General features: G+C 42.9%; 1 protein-coding gene across 1 annotated transcript in view; it reads right to left on the bottom strand.

Annotated features, from left to right (window-relative positions):
• MBD6 (methyl-CpG binding domain protein 6) overlaps positions 1-19497 on the bottom strand; it is a 358975-nt gene that overhangs the window by 133043 nt on the left and 206435 nt on the right. Inside the window, exon 6 of the mRNA XM_053708189.1 lies at positions 16149-16317. Coding sequence (XP_053564164.1) covers positions 16149-16317 — 169 coding nt within the window. The remainder of the gene's footprint in view (positions 1-16148; positions 16318-19497) is intronic.

Below are 19497 nucleotides of genomic sequence, written 5' to 3'. Positions count from 1 at the left end.
CCAATCTGGCCTGCGAAAGGTCATCCCCTTGGACAGATGGGGCCGAGAAAGCCACCATAGAAGAGAATCTCTGGTCTCTTGGTCCAGATTTAGTAGAGGGGACAAATCTGAATAATCCCCATTCCACTGACTTAGCGTGCACAATTGCAGCGGTCTGAGATGCAGTCGCGCAAATGGTACTATGTCCATTGCCGCTACCATTAAGCCGATTACTTCCATGCACTGAGCTACTGACGGGTGTGGAATGGAATGAAGGGCACGGCAAGCATTTAGAAGTTTTGATAACCTGGCCTCCGTCAGGTAAATTTTCATCTCTACAGAATCTATAAGAGTCCCTAGGAAGGGAACCCTTGTGAGTGGCAATAGAGAACTCTTTTCCACGTTCACCTTCCACCCATGCGATCTCAGAAATGCCAGAACTATCTCTGTATGAGACTTGGCAGTTTGAAAACTTGACGCTTGTATCAGGATGTCGTCTAGGTACGGAGCCACCGCTATGCCTCGCGGTCTTAGTACCGCCAGAAGTGAGCCCAGAACCTTTGTAAAGATTCTTGGAGCCGTAGCTAAACCGAAGGGAAGAGCTACAAACTGGTAATGCCTGTCTAGGAAGGCAAATCTTAGGTACCGATAATGATCCTTGTGAATCGGTATGTGAAGGTAGGCATCCTTTAAGTCCACAGTGGTCATGTACTGACCCTCTTGGATCATGGGTAGGATGGTTCGAATAGTTTCCATTTTGAATGATGAAACTCTTAGGAATTTGTTTAGGATCTTTAAGACCAAAATTGGTCTGAAGGTTCCCTCTTTCTTGTGAACCACAAACAGATTTGAATAGAATCCCTGCCCGTGTTCCTTTCGCGGAACAGGGTGGATTACCCCCATTAGTAAGAGGTCTTGTACACAGCGTAGAAACGCCTCTTTCTTTATTTGGTTTGCTGATAACCTTGAAAGATGAAATCTCCCTTGTGGAGGAGAAGCTTTGAAGTCCAGAAGATATCCCTGAGATATGATCTCCAACGCCCAGGGATCCTGGACATCTCTTGCCCAAGCCTGGGCGAAGAGAGATAGTCTGCCCCCCCTAGATCCGTTTCCGGATAGGGGGCCCTCTCTTCATGCTGTCTTAGGGGCAGCAGCAGGTTTTCTGGCCTGCTTGCCCTTGTTCCAGGACTGGATAGTTTTCCAGCCCTGTCTGTAACGAGCAACAGCTCCTTCCTGTTTTGGAGCGGAGGAAGTTGATGCTGCTCCTGCCTTGAGGTTACGAAAGGCACGAAAATTAGACTGTTTGGCCTTTGATTTGGCCCTGTCCTGAGGTAGAGCATGGCCCTTACCTCCCGTAATGACATTGATCATTTCTTTCCGGGCCCGAATAAGGTCTGCCCTTTGAAAGGAATATTAAGCAATTTAGATTTAGAAGTCACGTCAGCTGACCAGGATTTAAGCCATAGCGCTCTGCGCGCTTGGATGGCAAATCCGGAGTTCTTAGCCGTAAGTTTGGTTAAATGTACGACGGCATCAGAAACAAATGCGTTAGCTAGCTTAAGTGCTTTAAGCTTGTTCATAATTTCATCCAATGGAGCTGTGCGAATGGCCTCTTCCAGAGACTCAAACCAGAATGCCGCCGCAGCAGTGACAGGCGCAATGCATGCAAGGGGCTGTAAGATAAAACCTTGTTGAACAAACATTTTCTTAAGGTAATCTTCTAATTTTTTATCCATTGGTTCTGAAAAAGCACAACTATCCTCCACCGGGATAGTGGTACGCTTAGCTAAAGTAGAAACCGCTCCCTCCACCTTAGGACCGTCTGCCATAAGTCTCGTGTGGTGGGGTCTATAGGAAACATTTTCCTAAATATGGGAGGAGGGGAAAAAGGCACACCGGGTCTATCCCACTCCTTGCTAATAATCTCTGTAAGCCTTTTAGGTATAGGAAACACGTCAGTACACACCGGTACCGCATAGTATCTATCCAACCTACATAATTTTTCTGGAATTGCAACCGTGTTACAATCATTCAGAGCCGCTAATACCTCCCCTAGCAATATGCGGAGGTTCTCAAGCTTAAATTTAAAATTAGAAATCTCTGAATCCAGTCTCCCTGGATCAGATCCGTCACCCACAGAATGAAGCTCTCCATCTTCATGTTCTGCAAATTGTGACGCAGTATCGGACATGGCTCTCACATCATCAGCGCGCTCTGTCCTTAACCCAGAGCTATCACGCTTGCCTCTTAATTCTGGCAATTTAGATAATACTTCTGTCATAACAGTAGCCATGTCTTGCAAAGTGATTTGTAAGGGCCTCCCTGATGTACTTGGCGCCTCAAAATCACGCACCTCCTGAGCGGGAGGTGAAGGTACTGACACGTGAGGAGAGTTAGTCGGCATAACTTCCCCCTCGTTGTCTGGTGATAATTTCTTTGCATGTAAAGACTGACTTTTATACAAAGTTATATCAATGCATTTAGTGCACAATTTTCTATGGGGCTCCACATTGGCCTTCATACATAGTGAACAAACAGATTAATCTGTGTCAGACATGTTTAAACAGACTAGCAATGAGACTAGCAAGCTTGGAAAATAGTTTTCAAATAAATTTACAAGCAATATAAAAAACGCTACTGTGCCTTTAAGAAGCACAAAAAGCTGTCACAGTTGAAATAACAATGAACCAAATTAGTTATAGCAACCAAATTTTCACAGTAAATGTATTAAGTTAGCAAAGGATTGCACCCACCAGCAAATGGATGATTAACCCCTTAATACCCAAAAACGGATAACAAATTAATAATTAACGTTTTTATCACAGTCAAACACACTGTCACAGGTCTGCTGTGACTGATTACCTCCCTCAAAATGAATTTTGAAGACCCGAGCTCTCTAGAGACGTCCTGGATCATGGAGGATGAAGTAGGAAGATTGTGACTGAATTTTTACTGCTCAAAAAAGCGCTAAAATAGGCCCCTCCCACTCATATTACACAGTGGGGAAGCTCAGTTAACTGTTTCTATGCAGAAACAAAAGTTAGCCATGTGGTAAAAATCATGCCCCAATAAGTTTTATCACCAAGTACCTCACAAAAAACGATTAACATGCCAGTAAACGTTTTGAACATACATTTTAAAAATTATGAAGTGTTATTAATAAGCCTGCTACCAGTCGCTTTTACTGCAGTTAAGGCTCACACATTACTTCAGTATTAACAGTATTTTCTGAGTCAAATTCCATTCCCTAGAAAAATACTTCAGTGTACACACACTCCTCAGCCTAATACCAGTAGCTACCACTGCATTTAAGGCTGTACTTACATTACATTGGTATCAGCAGTAATTTCTCAGTCAATTCCATTGCTTAGAAAAATAATTTACTGCACATACCTCGTTTGCAGGGGGGCCCTGCATGCTATTCCCCTCTTCTGAAGTTACCTCACTCCTCAGAATGTGCGAGAACAGCCAGTGGATCTTAGTTACGTCTGCTAAGATCATAGAAAACGCAGGCAGATTCTTCTTCTAATGCTGCCTGAGAACAAACAGCACACTCCGGTGCCATTTAAAATAACAAACTTTTGATTGAAGAAATAAACTAAGTTTAAAAACACCACAGCCCTCTCACAACAACCTATCTTTAGTTAGCTTGCAAGAGAATGACTGGATATGACATGTGAGGGGAGGAGCTATATAGCAGATCTGCTTGGGTGATCCTCTTGCAACTTCCTGTTGGGGAAGAGATATAATCCCATAAGTAATGGATGACCTGTGGACTGACTACACTTAACAAGAGAAATATAACACAATACTGGCCAGAATATAAATGTAACCTTTAAAAACAGAATTTATGTTTACCTGATAAATTTCTTTCTCCAACGGTGTGTCCGGTCCACGGCGTCATCCTTACTTGTGGGATATTCTCTTCCCCAACAGGAAATGGCAAAGAGCCCAGCAAAGCTGGTCACATGATCCCTCCTAGGCTCCGCCTACCCCAGTCATTCGACCGACGTTAAGGAGGAATATTTGCATAGGAGAAACCATATGGTACCGTGGTGACTGTAGTTAAAGAAAATAAAATATCAGACCTGATTAAAAAAACCAGGGCGGGCCGTGGACCGGACACACCGTTGGAGAAAGAAATTTATCAGGTAAACATAAATTCTGTTTTCTCCAACATAGGTGTGTCCGGTCCACGGCGTCATCCTTACTTGTGGGAACCAATACCAAAGCTTTAGGACACGGATGAAGGGAGGGAGCAAATCAGGTCACCTAAATGGAAGGCACCACGGCTTGCAAAACCTTTCTCCCAAAAATAGCCTCAGAAGAAGCAAAAGTATCAAACTTGTAAAATTTGGTAAAAGTGTGCAGTGAAGACCAAGTCGCTGCCCTACATATCTGATCAACAGAAGCCTCGTTCTTGAAGGCCCATGTGGAAGCCACAGCCCTAGTGGAATGAGCTGTGATTCTTTCGGGAGGCTGCCGTCCGGCAGTCTCGTAAGCCAATCTGATGATGCTTTTAATCCAAAAAGAGAGAGAGGTAGAAGTTGCTTTTTGACCTCTCCTTTTACCTGAATAAACAACAAACAAGGAAGATGTTTGTCTAAAATCCTTTGTAGCATCTAAATAGAATTTTAGAGCGCGAACAACATCCAAATTGTGCAACAAACGTTCCTTCTTTGAAACTGGTTTTGGACACAGAGAAGGTACGATAATCTCCTGGTTAATGTTTTTGTTAGAAACAACTTTTGGAAGAAAACCAGGTTTAGTACGTAAAACCACCTTATCTGCATGGAACACCAGATAAGGAGGAGAACACTGCAGAGCAGATAATTCTGAGACTCTTCTAGCAGAAGAAATCGCAACTAAAAACAAAACTTTCCAAGATAATAACTTAATATCAACGGAATGTAAGGGTTCAAACGGAACCCCCTGAAGAACTGAAAGAACTAAATTGAGACTCCAAGGAGGAGTCAAAGGTTTGTAAACAGGCTTGATTCTAACCAGAGCCTGAACAAAGGCTTGAACATCTGGCACAGCTGCCAGCTTTTTGTGAAGTAATACCGACAAGGCAGAAATCTGTCCCTTCAGGGAACTTGCAGATAATCCTTTTTCCAATCCTTCTTGAAGGAAGGATAGAATCCTAGGAATCTTAACCTTGTCCCAAGGGAATCCTTTAGATTCACACCAACAGATATATTTTTTCCAAATTTTGTGGTAAATCTTTCTAGTCACAGGCTTTCTGGCCTGAACAAGAGTATCGATAACAGAATCTGAGAATCCTCGCTTCGATAAAATCAAGCGTTCAATCTCCAAGCAGTCAGCTGGAGTGAAACCAGATTCGGATGTTCGAACGGACCCTGAACAAGAAGGTCTCGTCTCAAAGGTAGCTTCCAAGGTGGAGCCGATGACATATTCACCAGATCTGCATACCAAGTCCTGCGTGGCCACGCAGGAGCTATCAAGATCACCGACGCCCTCTCCTGCTTGATCCTGGCTATCAGCCTGGGGATGAGAGGAAATGGCGGGAACACATAAGCTAGTTTGAAGGTCCAAGGTGCTACTAGTGCATCCACTAGAGCCGCCTTGGGATCCCTGGATCTGGCCCCGTAGCAAGGAACTTTGAAGTTCTGACGAGAGGCCATCAGATCCATGTCTGGAATGCCCCACAGGTGAGTGACTTGGGCAAAGATTTCCGGATGGAGTTCCCACTCCCCCGGATGCAATGTCTGCCGACTCAGAAAATCCGCTTCCCAATTTTCCACTCCTGGGATGTGGATAGCAGACAGGTGGCAGGAGTGAGACTCCGCCCAAAGAATAATTTTGGTTACTTCTTCCATCGCTAGGGAACTCCTTGTTCCCCCCTGATGGTTGATGTACGCAACAGTCGTCATGTTGTCTGATTGAAACCGTATGAACCTGGTCCTCGCAAGCTGGGGCCAGGCCTGGAGAGCATTGAATATCGCTCTCAGTTCCAGAATATTTATCGGTAGAAGAGATTCTTCCCGAGACCAAAGACCCTGAGCTTTCAGGGATCCCCAGACCGCGCCCCAGCCTATCAGACTGGCGTCGGTCGTGACAATGACCCACTCTGGTCTGTGGAACATCATCCCTTGAGACAGATTGTCCAGGGACAGCCACCAACGGAGTGAGTCTCTGGTCTTCTGATTTACTTGTATCTTCGGAGACAAGTCTGTATAGTCCCCATTCCACTGACTGAGCATGCACAGTTGTAATGGTCTTAGATGAATGCGCGCAAAAGGAACTATGTCCATCGCCGCCACCATCAACCCGATCACTTCCATGCACTGAGCTATGGAAGGAAGAGGAACGGAATGAAGTATCCGACAAGAGTCCAGAAGCTTTGTTTTTCTGGCCTCTGTTAGAAAGATCCTCATTTCTAAGGAGTCTATAATTGTTCCCAAGAAGGGAACCCTTGTTGACGGGGATAGAGAACTCTTTTCCACGTTCACTTTCCAGCCGTGAGATCTGAGAAAGGCCAGGACAATGTCCGTGTGAGCCTTTGCTTGAGGAAGGGACGACGCTTGAATCAGAATGTCGTCCAGGTAAGGTACTACTGCAATGCCCCTTGGTCTTAGCACCGCTAGAAGGGACCCTAGTACCTTTGTGAAAATCCTTGGAGCAGTGGCTAATCCGAAAGGAAGCGCCACGAACTGGTAATGTTTGTCCAGGAATGCAAACCTTAGGAACCGATGATGTTCCTTGTGGATAGGAATATGTAGATACGCATCCTTTAAATCCACCGTGGTCATGAATTGACCTTCCTGGATGGAAGGGAGGATAGTTCGAATGGTTTCCATCTTGAACGATGGGACCTTGAGAAATTTGTTTAAGATCTTGAGATCTAGGATTGGTCTGAACGTTCCCTCTTTTTTGGGAACTATGAACAGATTGGAGTAGAACCCCATCCCTTGTTCTCTTAATGGAACAGGATGAATCACTCCCATTTTTAACAGGTCTTCTACACAATGTAAGAACGCCTGTCTTTTTATGTGGTCTGAAGACAACTGCGACCTGTGGAACCTCCCCCTTGGGGGAAGTCCCTTGAATTCCAGAAGATAACCCTGGGAGACTATTTCTAGCGCCCAAGGATCCAGAACATCTCTTGCCCAAGCCTGAGCGAAGAGAGAGAGTCTGCCCCCCACCAGATCCGGTCCCGGATCGGGGGCCAATATTTCATGCTGTCTTGGTAGCAGTGGCAGGTTTTTTGGCCTGCTTTCCTTTGTTCCAGCCTTGCATTGGTCACCAAGCTGGCTTGGCCTGAGAAGTATTACCCTCTTGCTTAGAGGACGTAGCACCTTGGGCTGGTCCGTTTTTACGAAAGGGACGAAAATTAGGTCTATTTTTTGCCTTGAAAGGCCGATCCTGAGGAAGGGCGTGGCCCTTACCCCCAGTGATATCAGAGATAATCTCCTTCAAGTCAGGACCAAACAACGTTTTCCCCTTGAAAGGAATGTTTAGTAGCTTGTTCTTGGAAGACGCATCAGCCGACCAAGATTTCAACCAAAGCGCTCTGCGCGCCACAATAGCAAACCCAGAGTTCTTAGCCGCTAACTTAGCCAATTGCAAAGAGGCGTCTAGAGTGAAAGAATTAGCCAATTTGAGAGCATTGATTCTGTCCATAATCTCCTCATAAGGAGGAGAGTCACTATCGAGCACCTTAAGCAGTTCATCAAACCAGAAATATGCGGCAGTAGTGACAGGGACAATGCATGAAATGGGTTGTAGAAGGTAACCCTGCTGAACAAACATCTTTTTAAGCAAACCTTCTAATTTTTTATCCATAGGATCTTTGAAAGCACAACTATCCTCTATGGGAATAGTGGTGCGTTTGTTTAAAGTAGAAACCGCTCCCTCGACCTTGGGGACTGACTGCCATAAGTCCTTTCTGGGGTCGACCATAGGAAACAATTTTTTAAATATGGGGGGAGGGACGAAAGGAATACCGGGCCTTTCCCATTCTTTATTAACAATGTCCGCCACCCCGCTTGGGTATAGGAAAAGCTTCTGGGAGCCCCGGCACCTCTAGGAACTTGTCCATTTTACATAGTTTCTCTGGGATGACTAAATTTTCACAATCATCCAGAGTGGATAATACCTCCTTAAGCAAAATGCGGAGATGTTCCAATTTAAATTTAAATGTAATCACATCAGATTCAGCCTGCTGAGAAATGTTCCCTAAATCAGTAATTTCTCCCTCAGACAAAACCTCCCTGGCCCCCTCAGATTGGGTTAGGGGTCCTTCAGAGATATTAATATCAGCGTCGTCATGCTCTTCAGTAACTAAAACAGAGCAGCCACGCTTACGCTGACAAGGGTTCATTTTGGCTAAAATGTTTTTGACAGAATTATCCATTACAGCCGTTAATTGTTGCATAGTAAGGAGTATTGGCGCGCTAGATGTACTAGGGGCCTCCTGAGTGGGCAAGACTCGTGTAGACGAAGGAGGGAATGATGCAGTACCATGCTTACTCCCCTCACTTGAGGAATCATCTTGGGCATCATTGTCATTATCACATAAATCACATTTATTTAAATGAATAGGAATTCTGGCTTCCCCACATTCAGAACACAGTCTATCTGGTAGTTCAGACATGTTAAACAGGCATAAACTTGATCAGAAAGTACAAAAAACGTTTTAAAATAAAACCGTTACTGTCACTTTAAATTTTAAACTGAACACACTTTATTACTGCAATTGCGAAAAAACATGAAGGAATTGTTCAAAATTCACCAAATTTTCACCACAGCGTCTTAAAGCCTTGAAAATATTGCACACCAATTTTGGAAGCTTTAACCCTTAAAATAACGGAACCGGAGCCGTTTTAAGTTTTAAACCCCTTTACAGTCCCTGGTATCTGCTTTGCTGAGACCCAACCAAACCCAAAGGGGAATACGATACCAAATGACGCCTTCAGAAGTCTTTTATAAGTATCAGAGCTCCTCTCACATGCGACTGCATGCCATGCCTCTCAAAAACAAGTGCGCAACACCGGCGCGAAAATGAGACTCTGCCTATGCTTTGGGAAAGCCCCTAAAGAATAAGGTGTCTAAAACAGTGCCTGCCGATATTATTATCAAAATACCCAGATAAAATGATTCCTCAAGGCTAAATATGTGTTAATAATCAATCGATTTAGCCCAGAAAAAGTCTACAGTTTAAATAAGCCCTTGTGAAGCCCTTATTTACAATCGTAATAAACATGGCTTACCGGATCCCATAGGGAAAATGACAGCTTCCAGCATTACATCGTCTTGTTAGAATGTGTCATACCTCAAGCAGCAAGGGACTGCAAACTGTTCCCCCAACTGAAGTTAATTGCTCTCAACAGTCCTGTGTGGAACAGCCATGGATTTTAGTTACGGTTGCTAAAATCATTTTCCTCATACAAACAGAATTCTTCATCTCTTTTCTGTTTCTGAGTAAATAGTACGTACCAGCACTATTTGAAAATAACAAACTCTTGATTGAATAATGAAAAACTACAGTTAAACACTAAAAAACTCTAAGCCATCTCCGTGGAGATGTTGCCTGTACAACGGCAAAGAGAATGACTGGGGTAGGCGGAGCCTAGGAGGGATCATGTGACCAGCTTTGCTGGGCTCTTTGCCATTTCCTGTTGGGGAAGAGAATATCCCACAAGTAAGGATGACGCCGTGGACCGGACACACCTATGTTGGAGAAATAGGGACGCTTTATTTATTTTTTATTTTTTTTTTCTCTCTTAGTTATGTTAAACATACCGCCATTCCTCCACCTGCATGTCCTACCTTCTTTAGCATATCGATGACAAATCCGGCTTCCACCAATTGTTGCGTGCCCCACGAGCTGGACGCCAAAGAGGGCACGCAACGATAAGAGGAAGCCTGATTCATCATATAAACGTTACAAAAGACTTATAATATTAGCATATTTAGATATCTGATAAAGCCAACAAAATTTTTTAAAAACAGAATTTATGTTTACCTGATAAATTACTTTCTCCAACGGTGTGTCCGGTCCACGGCGTCATCCTTACTTGTGGGATATTCTCTTCCCCAACAGGAAATGGCAAAGAGCCCAGCAAAGCTGGTCACATGATCCCTCCTAGGCTCCGCCTACCCCAGTCATTCGACCGACGTTAAGGAGGAATATTTGCATAGGAGAAACCATATGTTACCGTGGTGACTGTAGTTAAAGAAAATAAATTATCAGACCTGATTAAAAAAAAAAAACCAGGGCGGGCCGTGGACCGGACACACCGTTGTATAAAGTAATTTATCAGGTAAACATAAATTCTGTTTTCTCCAACATTGGTGTGTCCGGTCCACGGCGTCATCCTTACTTGTGGGAACCAATACCAAAGCTTTAGGACACGGATGAAGGGAGGGAGCAAATCAGGTCACCTAAATGGAAGGCACCACGGCTTGCAAAACCTTTCTCCCAAAAATAGCCTCAGAAGAAGCAAAAGTATCAAATTTGTAAAATTTAGAAAAAGTGTGCAGTGAAGACCAAGTCGCTGCCTTACATATCTGATCAACAGAAGCCTCGTTCTTGAAGGCCCATGTGGAAGCCACAGCCCTAGTGGAGTGAGCTGTGATTCTTTCAGGAGGCTGCCGTCCGGCAGTCTCATAAGCCAATCGGATAATGCTTTTAATCCAGAAGGAGAGAGAGGTAGAAGTTGCTTTTTGACCTCTCCGTTTACCAGAATAAACAACAAACAAAGACAAAGTTTGTCTGAAATCCTTAGTAGCTGCTAAGTAAAATTTGAGAGCACGAACTACATCCAAGTTGTGCAACAAACGTTCCTTCTTTGAAACTGGATTAGGACACAAAGAAGGCACAACTATCTCCTGGTTAATGTTTTTGTTAGAAACAACTTTTGGAAGAAAACCAGGTTTAGTACGCAAAACCACCTTATCTGCATGGAACACCAGATAAGGAGAAGAACACTGCAGAGCAGATAATTCTGAAACTCTTCTAGCAGAAGAAATTGCAACCAAAAACAAAACTTTCCAAGATAATAACTTAATATCAACGGAATGTAAGGGTTCAAACGGAAACCCCTGAAGAACTGAAAGAACTAGGTTGAGACTCCAAGGAGGAGTCAAAATTTTGTAAACAGGCTTGATTCTAACCAGAGCCTGAACAAAGGCTAGAACATCTGGCACAGCTGCCAGCTTTTTGTGAAGTAACACAGACAAGGCAGAAATCTGTCCCATCAAGGAACTTGCAGATAATCCTTTTTCCAATCCTTCTCGAAGGAAGGATAGACTCTTAGGAATCTTAACCTTGTCCCAAGGGAATCCTGCAGATTCACACCAACAGATATACCAAATTATGTGGTAATTTTTCTGGTTACAGGCTTTCAGGCCTGAACAAGAGTATTAATAACAGAATCTGAGAACCCTCGCTTTGATAAGATCAAGCGTTCAATCTCCAAGCAGTCAGCTGGAGTGGGTTGAACGGACCTAGAACAAGAAGGTCTCTCAAAGGTAGCTTCCATGGTGGAGCCGATGACATATTCACCAGATCTGCATACCAAGTCCTGCGTGGCCACGCAGGAGCTATCAAAATCACCGACGCCCTCTCCTGATTGATCCTGGCTACCAGCCTGGGGATGAGAGGAAACGGCGGGAACACATAAGCTAGTTTGAAGGTCCAAGGTGCTACTAGTGCATCCACTAGAGCCGCCTTGGGATCCCTGGATCTGTACCCGTAGTAAGGAACTCTGAAGTTCTGACGAGAGGCCATCAGATCCATGTCTGGAATGCCCCACGGTTGAGTGACTTGGGCAAAGATTTCCGGATGGAGTTCCCACTCCCCCGGATGCAATGTCTGACGACTCAGAAAATCCGCTTCCCAATTTTCCACTCCTGGGATGTGGATAGCAGACAGGTGGCAGGAGTGAGACTCCGCCCATAGAATGATTTTGGTCACTTCTTCCATCGCTAGGGAACTCCTTGTTCCCCCCTGATGGTTGATGTATGAACTTGGCCCTCGCTAGCTGAGGCCAAGCTTTGAGAGCATTGAATATCGCTCTCAGTTCCAAATATTTATCGGTAGAAGAGATTCTACCCGAGACCAAAGACCCTGAGCTTTCAGGGATCCCCAGACCGCGCCCCAGCCCATCAGACTGGCGTCGGTCGTGACAATGACCCACTCTGGTCTGCGGAAGGTCATCCCTTGTGACAGCTTGTCCAGGGACAGCCACCAACGGAATGAGTCTCTGGTCCTCTGATTTACTTGTATCTTCGGAGACAAGTCTGAATAGTCCCCATTCCACTGACTGAGCATGAACAGTTGTAATGGTCTTAGGTGAATGCGCACAAAAGGAACTATGTCCATTGCCGCTACCATCAAACCTATCACTTCCATGCACTGCGCTATGGAAGGAAGAGGAACGGAATGAAGTATCCGACAAGAGTCTAGAAGTTTTGTTTTTCTGGCTTCTGTCAGAAAAATCCTCATTTCTAAGGAGTCTATTATAGTTCCCAAGAAGGGAACCCTCGTTGACGGAGATAGAGAACTCTTTTCCACGTTCACTTTCCATCCGTGAGATCTGAGAAAGGCCAGGACAATGTCCGTGTGAGCCTTTACTTGAGGAAGGGACGACGCTCGAATCAGAATGTCGTCCAAGTAAGGTACTACAGCAATGCCCCTTGGTCTTAGCACCGCCAGAAGGGACCCTAGTACCTATGAGAAAATCCTAGGAGCAGTGGCTAATCCGAAAGAAAATGCCGCGAACTGGAAATGCTTGTCCAGGAATGCAAACCTTAGGAACCGATGATGTTCCTTGTGGATAGGAATATGTAGATACGCATCCTTGAAATCCACCTTGGTCATGAATTGACCTTCCTGGATGAAAGGAAGAAGTGTTCGAATGGTTTCCATCTTGAACGATGGAACCTTGAGAAACTTGTTCAAGATCTTGAGATCTAAGATTGGTCTGAACGTTCCCTCTTTTTTGGGAACTATGAACAGATTGGAGTAGAACCCCATCCCTTGTTCTCCTAATGGAACAGGATGAATCACTCCCATTTTTAGCAGGTCTTCTACCCAATGTAAGAATGCCTGTCTTCTTATGTGGTCTGAAGACAACTGAGACCTGTGGAACCTCCCCCTTGGAGGAAGCCCCTTGAACTCCAGAGAATAACCTTGGGAGACTATTTCTAGCGCCCAAGGATCCAGAACATCTCTTGCCCAAGCCTGAGCGAAGAGAGAGAGTCTGCCCCCCACCAGATCCGGTCCCGGATCGGGGGCCCGCATTTCATGCTGTCTTGGTAGCAGTGGCAGGTTTGCTGGCCTGCTTTCCTTTGTTCCAGCCTTGCATAGGTCTCCAGGCTGGATTGGCTTGAGAAGTATTACCTTCCTGCTTAGAGGACGTAGCCCTTGGGGCTGATCCGTTTCTGCGAAAGGGACGAAACTTAGGTTTATTTTTGGTCTTGAAAAGACCTATCCTGAGGAAGGGCGTGGCCCTTGCCCCCAGTGATATCAGAGATAATCTCTTTCAAGTCAGGGCCAAAGAGTGTTTTCCCCTTGAAAGGAATGTCAAGCAATTTGTTCTTGGAAGACGCATCCGCTGCCCAAGATTTTAACCAAAGCGCTCTGCGCCACCTAGCCAATTGCAAGGTGGCGTCTAGGGTGAAAGAATTAGCCAATTTAAGAGCACGAATTCTGTCCATAATCTCCTCATAAGAAGAAGAATTACTAATAATCGCCTTTCCTAGCTCATCAAACTAGAAACACGCGGCTGCAGTGACAGGGACAATGCATGCAATTGGTTGTAGAAGGGAACCTTGCTGAACAAACATCTTTAGCAGACCTTCTAATTTTTTATCCATAGGATCTTGGAAAGCACAACTATCTTCTATGGGTATAGTGGCGCGCTTGTGTAGAGTAGAAACCGCCCCCCTCGACCTTGGGGACTGTCTGCCATCAGTCCTTTCTGGGGTCGACTATAGGAAAACAATTTTATAAATATGGGGGGAGGTACTAAAGGTATACCGGGCCTGTCCCATTCTTTACTAACAATGTACGCCACCCGCTTGGATATAGGAAAAGCTTCGGGGGGCCCCGGGGCCTCTAAGAACTTTTCCATTTTACATAGTGGTTCTGGAATGACCAGATAATCACAATCATCCAAATTGGATAACACCTCCTTAAGCAGAGCGCGGAGATGTTCCAACTTAAATTTAAAAGTAATCACATCAGGTTCAGCTTGTTGAGAAATGTTTCCTGAATCTGAAATTTCTCCCTCAGACAAAACCTCCCTGGCCCCCTCAGACTGGTGTAGGGGCCCTTCAGAAACCATATCATCAGCGTTCTCATGCTCTACAGAATTTTCTAAAACAGAGCAGTCGCGCTTTCGCTGATAAGTGGGCATATTGGCTAAAATGTTTTTGATAGAATTATCCATTACAGCCGTTAAATGTTGCATAGTAAGGAGTATTGGCGCACTAGATGTACTAGGGGCCTCCTGTATGGGCAAGACTGGTGTAGACGAAGGAGGGGATGATGCAGTACCATGCTTACTCCCCTCACTTGAGGAATCATCTTGGGCATCATTTTCACTAAATTTTTTTATGACATAAAATACATATAGTTAAATGAGAAGGAACCTTGGTTTCCCCACAGTCAGAACACAATCTATCTGGTAGTTCAGACATGTTAAACAGGCATAAACTTGATAACAAAGCACAAAAAACGTTTTAAAATAAAACCGTTACTGTCACTTTAAATTTTAAACTAAACACACTTTATTACTGCAATTGCGAAAAAGTATGAAGGAATTGTTCAAAATTCACCAAAATTTCACCACAGTGTCTTAAAGCCTTAAAAGTATTGCACACCAAATTTGGAAGCTTTAACCCTTAAAATAACGGAACCGGAGCCGTTTTTATATTTAACCCCTTTACAGTCCCTGGAATCTGCTTTGCTGAGACCCAACCAAGCCCAAAGGGGAATACGATACCAAATGATGCCTTCAGAAAGACTTTTCTATGTATCAGAGCTCCACACACATGCAGCTGCATGCCATGCTGTCCTCAAAAACAAGTGCGCCATACCGGCGCGAAAATGAGGCTCTGACTATGATTAGGGAAAGCCCCTAAAGAATAAGGTGTCTGAAACAGTGCCTGCCGATATAATCATATCAAAATACCCAGAATAAATGATTCCTCAAGGCTAAATATGTGTTAATAATGAATCGATTTAGCCCAGAAAAAGTCTACAGTCTTAATAAGCCCTTGTGAAGCCCTTATTTACTATCTTAATAAACATGGCTTACCGGATCCCATAGGGAAAATGACAGCTTCCAGCATTACATCGTCTTGTTAGAATGTGTCATACCTCAAGCAGTAAGAGACTGCACACTGTTCCCCCAACTGAAGTTAATTGCTCTCAACAGTCCTGTGTGGAACAGCCATGGATTTTAGTTACGGTGCTAAAATCATTTTCCTCATACAAACAGAAATCTTCATCTCTTTTCTGTTTCTGAGTAAATAGTACATACCAGCACTATTTTAAAATAACAAACTCTTGATTGAATAATAAAAACTACAGTTAAACACTAAAAAACTCTAAGCCATCTCCGTGGAGATGTTGCCTGTACAACGGCAAAGAGAATGACTGGGGTAGGCGGAGCCTAGGAGGGATCATGTGACCAGCTTTGCTGGGCTCTTTGCCATTTCCTGTTGGGGAAGAGAATATCCCACAAGTAAGGATGACGCCGTGGACCGGACACACCTATGTTGGAGAAATCATAAATAAAAATTTAACAGCTGTAGTAGAATGTATTTTAAATAAACAGATATTTTTGTTTACTTATGGAATATTTTACTCCTTTAATAATAATATTCTGGAGCTTGGGAACTCTGCTTGGCCTCAATGATCTTGGAAGAAATCGCATAAACCTTTGGGGTATCACAGAGAAGCATACTTCAGGCATGTGCATCTACTGCACACAAGAAAATACTTACTAGTCCAAAGGAAAAAAATAAATAAATTTCTTACTTGCCCGGGAGAAAGCGTTTATTTTTGTGATTTTGGGTCTACATGCCCTCTTATTACACTGATAAATGATATCTGGGTTTTCAGGGGTCTAAAAGTGAGATCAGTCTAAAAGATGTAAGCATGATAACGTATGAACAAATGGTTATGCAGTTACCAGTAGCTTGGTTTTGTAGTGCAAGGGGAGTACTTTCAATGCTCTTGTACAGAGTGGCAAGGGCCACAATTTTCCTACGATGGTTGCACAGTTTGGTCATGTCTTCCTCAGCCTTAACATCCTCAGCACTGCGCTTCTTAACAACTGCCTTGGGGTCAAAGTTAAAAACCTGTGAAAAAAGGACAATGAGATCTAAAATCAAAAACTACATCATTAAAAGGAAAAAATGTAAATCTTTCAGCTAGTCAAGAGAAAACAGACACAGAAGCCCATTTGTATATGTTTGTCTGATAGGAAGGAGAGGAGGTAAAGACAGCTGGCGCAGTATGGAGTAACTGGAACGAGAAGAGACGCAGTTCACAAAACAAAAATACAGTAAAAGGAAACATGCTGCAAGTTTTTAGAGAACCAAAATAATTCATACATTCAGAAGTGACAGCGTTATTTTGTCATATTGCAAATTATTTCAAACCAAGCGATACTAAATGTAAATTTGGAAAATTTGTGCTGTGTATCTTTGAGCGCATGTGTGTTTGTGTGTGAAAATGATAATACATTTGTTAAGTTCCATAAATATATAATATTTCTCTTCTTGATTTGTTTCTTTATTTCCCACAGTGCCTCTGAGTTTCCTCATATCCCAACCCATTCATTGCGGCTTTATTTCTCACCTAGTGTCATACTCCTTCAGCCAATTACCCTTCCTCTTGCCTTACTCCTGGCACGTCTACCCAACTGTCCACCCTAGCTCTCGCTCCCTTAATACAGATCTCATGCCTTCTATTGTTTTGTTGTAATTCTCTGCCTGCTGCAAGTAGTTGGAATCTCCTTTTTCTACCGCCTCAAATTAAATTTGCGTTATATTTTTTCAGGAACAAAATAACATTTATTTTGACCAATGTTATGAATTTAGTGAAAAGTCAAAAGCGAAGGGATTTAGCTTTTGGTGAGCAAATAATGACAAAAGCTCTCAACTACACAGAGTGCAGCAAGCTTGGGCTTTTAAAGGATCTTGAGGCTTTCAAAACAGAAATAATTTTCCCCAAGGAGGTCTTGAACAAAAGTGTATTCGATGCCTCTGGGAATTGATTTGCAATAAAGACACAACAGGTGGGCACGGAGGTATAAAAGTCCAACAATTTATTAGCAGTCACATGAAGAAAAGTAAAAGCAAATGTGGAAGGAGACACAGTCTTACGCGTTTCAACCGTTACTCGCCTTATTTATAGACTTGTGTCTCTCTTCCACCATACAGATATTTAAACAAATTGCTGCAACCTGATAGGCTGAATGGCTTAACAAGTCCTAAAAGTTGCATACATATAGTAACACATTAACGTGTATATGGCTAGCATGATTTGATATACATATATTTTGCAAATAATTCTATCAATCATAACTACAATCTGTGTTAGGAAAAGTATCAAACAATCAGATATCAGATACAACTTGCAACATATTAAATGGAAACATAAAAGTAGCACATTACCATGAGAATCCATTAACACCTAGAACCCCAGTTTAAATCTCAATTTCTAATTTAGTTAAGAAAAAAAACAAACACACAAACTGCTAATACATATAAAATTACATTAAATTTATTGCCAGAAGTTAATTCTATCTGCCTCAATGTTGAAGTCTAGTGGAACTCTAGTTCTTAAATTAAATATCCAAAAAGCTTCCCTCTTTGCAATAAGGGCATAGATATCACCACCTCTTGGAGGCCTTATGACCGTTTCTATTATGCACCATTTCAGATTATTTGTTTAGCCTTGATGTTCATAAATAAAATGTGACTCTAAAGTTGAGCAATGTGTAGAGTTATCTATATTATTTAGATGTTCTTGTATGCGTTCACGTGTCTCCCAAATGGTACAGGCTACGTATTGTAACTTACAGACCTCACACCAAATGAGATAAACAGCAAACTTAGTTCTACAATAAGTGCAAGATTCTAAGGTAAATACCTTTTGAGTGAAACTGGATTGAAAGGTTTTACATATTGAGGCATGGCTACATGCCTTGCATGTTTTACCACCACATTTGTAGTGCCCTTTACATGTTAACCATGATGTCTGGTTTTCCCGATCATATTTTCAACAGGTCATGCTAGGAGTCAAGATGTTTTATTCCTTCAACTCACAAAATTACAACCTTCCCGAATAGTAGGTGCAAGGACTTCACCCACCAATAAAATTGGAAGATGTTTTTTGATGATCTTACAAACTTCATTAAATTATGAGAAGGTAGTTACAACACAAACACCAGTTTTTTGTCTTTCATGTCTTCCTTCTGCTTCTGTGTGGTTAAAGGGATACTTAAAAACAAGAAAAGAGAGAAGCATAACTCTGATTCACCCTGTGGAAAGCTCTTCTATATCTCACTGATCTGTATCACTAAAGAGATATTTGATCTAGTTATGAAAGAGTTAATACACAATTAATAAGGCGCTCTATGGACCTATATCTAGGAGGCTGTCTGTGGTATCCAGTACTCTTGAGAAAGTTCTGTTGATCGGAACGAAATGCGTAGAGGTTTACTGGGCCTCACCTATTGGAGGACCCTACAGCCTAGAGCCGAGGGCTAGGTTGAATCATTGTTACAAGAAACCACGAATTCGAGAAGCCGGGAGTAGCGTCTCACCACAAAAGCACCTATGAAAATTCTGCAACCGGATGGCTTTCTGGAGGATTGTTTCATATCTGGGACTGAGAGCTAAGTTTGGCATCTCTTGATATATGGATTTTATGGGCATTATTACTTCTTTTATCCTGTGAGTAGCCACATTAGCGTGTGGAGGGGAATAAAGTTTTATTTTACTCTCTTGAAGCGGAGTTGCGCTTCTCTCCTTTCTTGATTTTTAGTCTTCTACCGTGGGACATTGGGAACACCCGCAGGAGCAGCAGCAACACCTGTTTGGGACACATATTGATATCCTCTCCACCAGTTTCTACACCTGATCTGGGATTGATTCACCTGGATCCTGGATCCTGTGGGGTAGATATATACGAACTGGACTTTTTTTTATTCACCTTTGGCATACGTTATTTTAATGTACAGGCCAAAGTATTTTATTGTATTGCATTATATTGAATTGTAGTTAGACATTTGCAGTAGCACTACCTAGTGTGTTTCAAACAATTTTCCTGTTTTAAAGGGATACTAAACCCAAATAGTTTCATTCATGATTCAGATAGAGAATGCAATTTTAAGCTACGTTCTACTTTACTCCTATTATCAATTTTTATTTATTATCTTGCTATCTATTTAGAAAGCAGGAATGTAAAGCTTAGCAGCCAGTCCATTTTTTGCTGAGAACCTGGGTTAATGCTTTCTTATTAGTGGCTTA

Source organism: Bombina bombina, chromosome 3, assembly GCF_027579735.1.
Source record: "Bombina bombina isolate aBomBom1 chromosome 3, aBomBom1.pri, whole genome shotgun sequence".
NCBI lineage: Eukaryota > Metazoa > Chordata > Amphibia > Anura > Bombinatoridae > Bombina > Bombina bombina.
Note: the sequence above shows the minus strand (reverse complement) of the source record. Positions and strands in the feature narration are given on the sequence as shown.